General features: G+C 33.7%; 1 protein-coding gene across 1 annotated transcript; it reads right to left on the bottom strand.

Moving 5' to 3' along the window:
- Positions 1-252: 252 nt before the first annotated feature.
- On the bottom strand, positions 253-8,903 carry LOC134259078 (GTPase IMAP family member 7-like). The gene is made up of 3 exons (XM_062741678.1): positions 8,834-8,903; positions 4,993-5,725; positions 253-514 (listed from the first exon to the last, which is right to left on the bottom strand). The coding sequence occupies exons 1-3, from the start codon at positions 8,901-8,903 to the stop codon at positions 253-255; spliced, it is 1,065 nt and encodes a 354-aa protein (XP_062597662.1).
- Positions 8,904-9,158: the final 255 nt, after the last annotated feature.

The following is a 9,158-nucleotide window of genomic DNA, read 5'->3' as shown; positions in this document are numbered from 1 at the left end:
TTATCACATATAAAACATTTTGTGTATCACACGACATATTGGCGTTCACTGTGAATTTTCTGCCGTTAAAGTTATAACAAGATCCTTCAGTTAAAAAATCAAAGGTTCCGCATCGGGGATCTCCACATTTAGTCACTGAATAAGTTTCTTCAAAATTAGAATTACAAAGGAGTCTTTTCAGGTTCTTGGGTTGACGTCTACTTGAAATAAATTTTACGTCTTTATAAATTGTCTTAAGTTTGTAGTTTCGTCCTATCTGAGAATTGTGTTCAGTTGGTGAACAATGGGGTTGATGTTCTGGTTCCAGGGATTATGCGTGTGCACAAAGGGAATAATATTCTCGCTAACTTCACGTCCTTTGGCTAAAAGTAATTCCGATCTTTCATGTTCCTTGGCTTTAAGTATTCCATCATTCATAAGCTGAACTGGATATTTCTGTTTAACAAGATACGTTCTTAGTTCATTTAAACGAATGTCCCTTGTATCTTTTTCACTGACAATGGCGCATATACGTCTGGCAAGGTTATAAGGAATTTTGGTATGATGCAGATGGCAGGAACCAAAATGTAAGTATTGGTGTGTATCCGCCACTTTGTAAAATATATCAGTAACAATCCTTGTGTCCTTCTTAACCACTAAGACTTTTTTTATTGGATCATATATATATATATATATATATATATATATATATATATATATATATATATATATATATATATATATATATATATATATATATATATATATATACATATGAGGATTGTAACCAATATATTTCTATAAAAAAACAGTGTTATGTTAGTTTAAGAATTGTTAAGAACTCTGGTAAAATAAGCTTAATAAATAATAATAGATTTCATTACAACACATATTGGTTACAATCCTCTGATAAAACTAATGTCCAATTAACTGTATTTCACTTCTATTCTCGATGACCGTGCAGGGCAGCGCCGCTAGAATGCGATTGGCATCGAAAGCAAGTTTTTTGACTTGCCTAGATAGACGAGCGGTCCAGCGCGCTGTTCCTGCACTGCTAGGAGACAGATTCCGAAGGTCGAGAGTTCAATCCCGGACTGGGGCAGAAGTGGGTATCCATGTAAAAGTTAGTTTCTTGGTGCTCTCTCTCTCTCTCTCTCTCTCTCTCTCTATATATATATATATATATATATATATATATATATATATATATATATATATATATATATATATATATATATATATATATATAATAGCACATTTTACAACAACTCTTAAACTAACATAACTGCCCTAAGTGAAGAAATATTAATATATAAAGCACAAAGAAATTCACTTTTACATGGATACCCACTTCCGCCCCAGCCCGGGGTTGAACTCTCGACCTTCGGAATCTGTCTCCTAGCAGTGCAGGAACAGCGCGCTAGACCGCTCGGCCATCTAGGCAAGTCAAAAAACTTGCTTTCGATGCCGATGGAATTCTCGCGGCGCTGCCCTACACTACACGGTCATTGAGAATAGAAGTGAGATACAGTTATTTGGACATTAGTTTTTAACAGAGGATTGTTACCAATACATGTTGTAATGAAATTAATTATTATTTATAAAGCACATTTTACAACAACTCTTAAACTAACATAACTGCCCTAAGTGAAGAAATATTAATATATAAAGCACAAAGAAATTCACTTTTACATGGATACCCACTTCCGCCCCAGCCCGGGGTTGAACTCTCGACCTTCGGAATCTGTCTCCTAGCAGTGCAGGAACAGCGCGCTAGACCGCTCGGCCATCTAGGCAAGTCAAAAAACTTGCTTTCGATGCCGATGGAATTCTCGCGGCGCTGCCCTACACTACACGGTCATTGAGAATAGAAGTGAGATACAGTTATTTGGACATTAGTTTTTAACAGAGGATTGTTACCAATACATGTTGTAATGAAATTAATTATTATTTATAAAGCACATTTTACAACAACTCTTAAACTAACATAACTGCCCTAAGTGAAGAAATATTAATATATAAAGCACAAAGAAATTATGTTAGTTTAAGAGTTGTTGTAAAATGTGCTTTATAAATAATAATTAATTTCATTACAACATGTATTGGTAACAATCCTCTGTTAAAAACTAATGTCCAAATAACTGTATCTCACTTCTATTCTCAATGACCGTGTAGTGTAGGGCAGCGCCGCGAGAATTCCATCGGCATCGAAAGCAAGTTTTTTGACTTGCCTAGATGGCCGAGCGGTCTAGCGCGCTGTTCCTGCACTGCTAGGAGACAGATTCCGAAGGTCGAGAGTTCAACCCCGGGCTGGGGCGGAAGTGGGTATCCATGTAAAAGTGAATTTCTTTGTGCTTTATATACAGTATAATTTGTCCAAACCGGCTACCGCCGGTTCCATAAAATTTGGCCGGTTTAGACAGAATCCGGAGTGCAGGAAAAATGCATGAAAATATCAATTTCGAAAATTTCGTTGTTTATTTACAAATACATCATATACATATTATAAATAAAATTAAATGATGAAATAAATTAATATTTTGGAGTCTGAAATTATAGAATAGTCTCACATGACTTAAATGTATTTAATTATTTGTTCAATCACGAAGTATGAAAGTCGGGTGAAATGTTACCTCAATCAAAATATACAGGACAGGCATGCATAATATAGGCCTACTATGTATCAAGCGGACCGGGTTTCGCTTGTCAAAGATCTCATTCAATGTATTAACAGCAATGCGCAATTATTTACGATGTGCTAATTATTAGATTGAACTTTTAATTTTTATGTAAAAAAAAACTACGTCTTCCCCCACAGTGTTACATGTATGGTGCCATTTTGAAATGCGTTCGATTTTCGATCCCGATTTATATATTGATTTGTAAATCGCGTACATATATTTTTGTGTTTATGTTTTAATGTGGTAAAAGGAGTTAAAACAAAGTTAATTTTTAAAAATTGTAATTTAATCATATAATATATTTTCAAGTGGGCTGCGTCACCGCCGCATTTCACAGAGTACGTCTCATGGCACTAATCATACTAATGTAAACACGGATTATCACATCCATCACGAAAGGTGTTAATTGCTCTGAAGTAACTCAGGTGTGGCCGGATTAGAGGGAATAATAAACCGTTAATTATGAGCAGTTGGGACCAGTATGGCCGTTCGGAATACAGAGTAGACAGTATCCGGACTACACAGAATTTTTTTCATTGAATTTGTTAAAGAAGTGCATGGGACTAAAATTTGTAGACGGAATGGACAAAAGTCCGGAGTATTCAGAGTCCGGATTAGACAAATTTTACTGTATTAATATTTCTTCACTTAGGGCAGTTATGTTAGTTTAAGAGTTGTTGTAAAATGTGCTTTATAAATAATAATTAATTTCATTACAACATGTATTGGTAACAATCCTCTGTTAAAAACTAATGTCCAAATAACTGTATCTCACTTCTATTCTCAATGACCGTGTAGTGTAGGGCAGCGCCGCGAGAATTCCATCGGCATCGAAAGCAAGTTTTTTGACTTGCCTAGATGGCCGAGCGGTCTAGCGCGCTGTTCCTGCACTGCTAGGAGACAGATTCCGAAGGTCGAGAGTTCAACCCCGGGCTGGGGCGGAAGTGGGTATCCATGTAAAAGTGAATTTCTTTGTGCTTTATATATTAATATTTCTTCACTTAGGGCAGTTATGTTAGTTTAAGAGTTGTTGTAAAATGTGCTTTATAAATAATAATTAATTTCATTACAACATGTATTGGTAACAATCCTCTGTTAAAAACTAATGTCCAAATAACTGTATCTCACTTCTATTCTCAATGACCGTGTAGTGTAGGGCAGCGCCGCGAGAATTCCATCGGCATCGAAAGCAAGTTTTTTGACTTGCCTAGATGGCCGAGCGGTCTAGCGCGCTGTTCCTGCACTGCTAGGAGACAGATTCCGAAGGTCGAGAGTTCAACCCCGGGCTGGGGCGGAAGTGGGTATCCATGTAAAAGTGAATTTCTTTGTGCTTTATATATATATATATATATATATATATATATATATATATATATATATATATATATATATATATAATTATTTCTTTCTTTTAACGAAGTATTAATTAACATAAATGGCACAAATAATAAATTATATCAAATCAATTTAAAAAAACAGACATTCAAAAATCAAACCAAAATACAAATAAAATTAATGGAAGCAAGACGGAAAAAAATCGAATTATTTCTTTTTTGAAATTAATGATTTATGATTCTCAGTTGAGGGAAATTGATACAAGATTAATTTAAGAAAATATTACTTCCCGAATCAAGGAATTCTATTCGGGGGGATCCGAGCTTCACGTAACAGGGATCCTCGTTTTCTAGAAGAAGAAGTCCGAGGTCACTTTTTGTTGCTTTAGTATATGCATTTTATAATTGCTTATTATTCTGGATCGCTCACTGCAAATGTCTGAAATCTAAAGTTAAACAAAGCTGAGAAATGTTATTCATCACTCTCTTTGTCTTTTTGTTCTTTTTCTTCCTCTTCACATTTTTTTCTATGTCCGTATCCTGTTTGATTGTTCCAGTCCGTCGTCTAAATTTATGAAACCATTTAGTTTTCTCGGTTTCTTTTCTTACTTTTTCTTTTTCCTATTTTAAGTTTTCATTTCTTTCCTTCTCTTGTAAGAGCTTTTGATACTCTCTCAGTCTCTAGTTTTATTATATCGTCGTTCATTTTGTTCTCTTTAGCATCAAAGTGTTCGTCTCTATTTTTTATTGAAATCTCCATTACATTTATAGATTGTTGTAAATTTTGAACTTGTTTCTCGACGACAAATTTGTTTTGGTTTTTAAGTTTAAGATCATTTATCATTTCACAATTTTTACCTTTTCCCTCCCTAATCGTTTTTTCCATAGAACTAATTTTATTCTTCAGTTCTAGATATTCCCTTTCTTTTCTTTTAAATATTTTAAGTAGCTCTTGGTACTGTTTGTTGGTTTCTTCATTTTTTTGCATTAGTTCTGACATTCTTTTTTTAAAGTGTTCCTCTAGTTCTGATCTTTTTGCATTGATTGCTTCCTCTCTTTTTCTTTCCATTTCCTTTCTAATTTCATATTCTCTTTGTTTCATAATTCTTGAAGCTTCAGCATACATTTCATCAGTGTAATACTTCTTTCCATTTCTGTTGGAGTTTTCTTCAATCATTTTCAAGAGATCTTTCACTTGTTTTTCTTTTTCAGCTTCGTTTGACCTATTGTTGAAGCATATGCAGCGGTTGCCACATCTTTCTATAATTTTTGTTAAGTTGTCTGGTAGGGTATGTAAATGAATATCTAGCGTTTTTTTCTCATAATCTAAGTAATCTTTTCCTGTAAAGAGTATTATAAAATAATTATAAATATCTTTTCCAAAACGATCGATAAACTGACGTACAGCGTCGTAATCCTCCTGGGTGAATCTGGTAAGCCCGAGAACTAAAATAAATGCGTGTGGACCTGGTGCACTAATAGCTATGCATTTTGATATTTCTATATGCACAAAGGAATTAGGGATATCTGTATCAAACAATCCGGGAGTATCGATAACTTGAATATCCTTTCCAAATCTTGAAATGTGTTCTCTTTGACATTCCTTGGTGACTGACTTTGCAGAAGATGATTCTACAAACATTCTTTTTCCAAGGATAGTATTGCCTGTTGCACTTTTTCCACTTCCTCTTTTCCCCAATAAAACTATGCGAAGTTCCTTCTCATAAGACTCTGAAACGAGGTTAAACATTGAGCTGTATTAATTTTGAATATGATTCAATTCGAAAAGATTTCATTTTTTGTTTAAAAGGAATTGTATAATAGTCTTGTGTTATTTAGGAAGAAATGTTCGAACAAGACGAATTATAATGTGTATCGCACAACTGTTAACTCTACTTGCAATGATACAAATTTATTTTGCTTAAATTCAGAAAACCTTGTTCGAATCTTTAATTGTGCACTTCTTTTATATTATCTTAGCTTGAGAACTCTTAAGCCTAGTTAATAATAACATTAAATATATGAATTGGGAGGAATAAAGAATTTCAATCCCTAATGGGACCAAATTCTCTACCCTTAAATGTCCGTCAAGTACACAGTACTCTGATATTATATTAAAGCATTTTATAGTGGAAAAGGATTGCCCACGAGAAATTTTCAAAAAATTCATTAATTAAACAGTAGTTAATTAACAAAGATTGCATTGAAGTCTATGGGGAAAAGCGTTTTTTTTTTCAAAAAATTTGAATAAATTTTGAATATCAATAAATCCTGTAGTGGAAAGATGCATTGAAATATTAAAAATAGAATGATAATTGAAAACAATTTTTTTACAAGGTAATTTTTTTTAATTGATTTTTTTTATTAATTAAAATAGGGGAGATAACTCTTACCAAAATTCAAGGTCATGAATTAGGACACATCCCACTAAACATACTTATAGTAATAAACTGAAATAAACTGAGTATTCAATGCCTTCATATCTGTTATGTTTTCAATTTCATTGAATTTCTTCCTATTAGGGATTGAAGATCTTAATCTTTTTATTCTTCAACTACAATTTAGCTGAGAATTCAATGTATTATGTTTTAAATAATCTGTAGTTTAGTCCCTAAAAAACTAGGTGGAAGATTTTTTATACTGATATATTATAGGGACATTAAGCACATAAAACATGTAGTAGTTACCCCACAGATTACAGTTGATTTCTACCATAATTTTCGAACATGTTTCAGATGTAAGTCAGCGAAACTGTTTCGTATGATTGAAGCAATAGTTGTTTGGTTTCAATGATACATTGGGATCTTATATGATTTTGCGCTTTCTCGAATCCATATGACCATGTCCATCGACTATAGTGTAAGCGATTTGCATAATATAATTATTCAAAAATTGATTATGTGTTATTTAATATTCTTCTCGAGAATTTTTCATTCATGAAGAGACGCCACATCTTGCCGATGGAGAGCTAAAAATCCTGTCCCATACTCGGCACTCAGAGCCATTAAGCAGTGAGGGATCTTTTCGTGACAGCGCCTGCTGCGACACGAAGCATCGGTTTATACGGTTTTATCTCAAGGACCGGTCTCAACGTCCCATGGAGGGATTCGACTCCTTGCTTCGCGACTCTAGAGCAGGCGCTCTGGCCACTGACACGCGAGCGACAACAAAATTAAACATATCTTAGTCAGTTTAGAATGTTTGCCTGAAAAACTAACGAGTTTATTTTTAATTTGATATGTTGATTTGATATGAATTTCTTTTTTGTCTCTTAAATCTAAAAGGGTTGAACATGCTGAAGGTGGAATATCTTTTTCCAATACATTTACAAGGCAGATAACGATAGAAGAAGAAAGATAAATTCGATTGTCTCATCATTGTGATGAAACTTATAAATGTTGTAAGTAGGACCTTCAAAATGAAGGAAATTTAACATATTGTGTGGTGTTATACCTTAGTTTGAATTCACTTTGATAAAAAAAATTCGAAAAATATTAATTGATAAAACATTGCCAAATTATCTCAGAATTGCAGCTTATACAGCTCAACGTACTTTCTAAGCTCACATGGTTTTTCGCACAAATTAAGGTCACATTCTTTTTCCAATAAAATAAAAATTGTTAGCCTTGAATACGAGTCGATGCCCTAATCATGCTAATGTATGTTTAATATTTCGTGTTAAAGGTACACAATTTTAAAATCAGTATTAGTATACACTATTGATTTATTTTCATGTACTAAATATCAAGGCATTTAATCAAAAAGTATTCGAAAATACACTAAATCGAGTGCATTTTTAAGTATACGAATTGCACGTGCACGCACATGCATGCATGTACTTGATGACCATACCTTCTTGTAGGAGTCCATTAAGAATATGTATGTTCTAAATCCCAACATGTTTGGCTGAAAACCAAGGGAATTATAGCCATTTAAAATTTTAGCCAATCAGATTGCAGCGCGCGTGCATGCGCGTGATTTTTTATGAAAAATTTTTATCGTCATATCGTAGGATATCTTAATGCATGACTATGTTTTAAATTTCAAAGTATTTAGTCATAAAACGAATAAGATATTGAGATTTTCGTTTCAGCCAATCAGAGCAAAGCGCACGTGCATGCGCGTGAGTACATGATAATTTGACCAAGTCTTCTTGTCTATAATACTAATATATTCTTATATTCTGAGTTTCAACACATTTCATCAAAAAATAGAAAAGTTACGGCTATATCAATTATAATGGTAATTTTACATGTTGCACGTGCGCGCTCTTGCAAGCAAGTGCGCTTGAAATGACCTTGATTCCGCAAATCTACATGTCAACTTACCCTTAAAAGGTTTTACCTACATCAGATGAACAGTTTACAAGATCATTCGCGGACAAATAAGTACCCAGGAAGAAGAAAAATAATAAGAAGAAACAGAGTAAAAACAATATATTTCCATTTCCAATTGTTTTCTCTATGATAAACACTACAAAAGTGTAGCTTGTTAATTTCATGATAATACCCTGTGGTATGTATATTTCTCTATTACTGAAAGGTCAGGTGTCAACCTGCATGTATATCACTGGCGTATAAATATACTCAAGAAAAAATAGATGTTTTGTTTAAGTGTTTACTAAGTAATTTGATTGATATATCTTTTTAACAAACAAAATAAATAATGAATTATCTTCGGCTCGAAAGCAAGTCACTAGCGCAACGCTGTCCACTATCATCGAGGCCTCGCGAGTCCGAGAACTCCACTTCCGTAACAGCCACGTGGAGAAATTGACAGTGCCACATGGATCTGCACGTACTCCATCATCTGATACAGACATCGTCCCTTAGTCATTACCATCCGACTTCTTAAGCAACTCAACTTCTTCTGTTATTATAACATCCATACAAATCGGTTTCCTGACCATGCTGACCAGCTCCCGTTTCATCAACTGCAACATTGCATTCAATATGGCGGCGGAGAAGTGACATAGTGCCTATATATGTTCGTGCTTCCGACAACCTAAATCTAGGTCACATATATAATTAAAGTCAACAAGATTACTTTGATCGTCATTTAAAATTCTTTTGTTGTTTATTTTATAAATGTTGATATTTGACTACGGTTAATATAAATAGTCAATAAATTTGTTTCGTTTTTGGAGACTATTTTTTATAGTAAA

The sequence above is a fragment of the Saccostrea cucullata genome, unplaced genomic scaffold (assembly GCF_032062105.1).
Source record: "Saccostrea cucullata isolate Sc308-1 unplaced genomic scaffold, CSIRO_AGI_Scuc_v1 ctg1611, whole genome shotgun sequence".
NCBI classification, from domain to species: Eukaryota; Metazoa; Mollusca; class Bivalvia; order Ostreida; family Ostreidae; genus Saccostrea; species Saccostrea cuccullata.
The sequence above is the reverse complement of the archived record's forward strand: the minus strand, read 5'-3'. Positions and strand labels throughout refer to the sequence as shown.

Excerpts from the sequence above, each read along its gene's own strand:
- LOC134259078 (XM_062741678.1), bottom strand. The coding sequence starts at position 8,903 with ATGGTCAGGAAACCGATTTGTATGGATGTTATAATAACAGAAGAAGTT. Across the intron at positions 5,726-8,833 it reads GTTGCTTAAGAAGTCGGATG|AGTCTTATGAGAAGGAACTT; the intron begins GTAATGACTAAG and ends ACCTCGTTTCAG. Across the intron at positions 515-4,992 it reads GAACACTTTAAAAAAAGAAT|ACGTATATGCGCCATTGTCA; the intron begins GTCAGAACTAAT and ends TAACCTTGCCAG.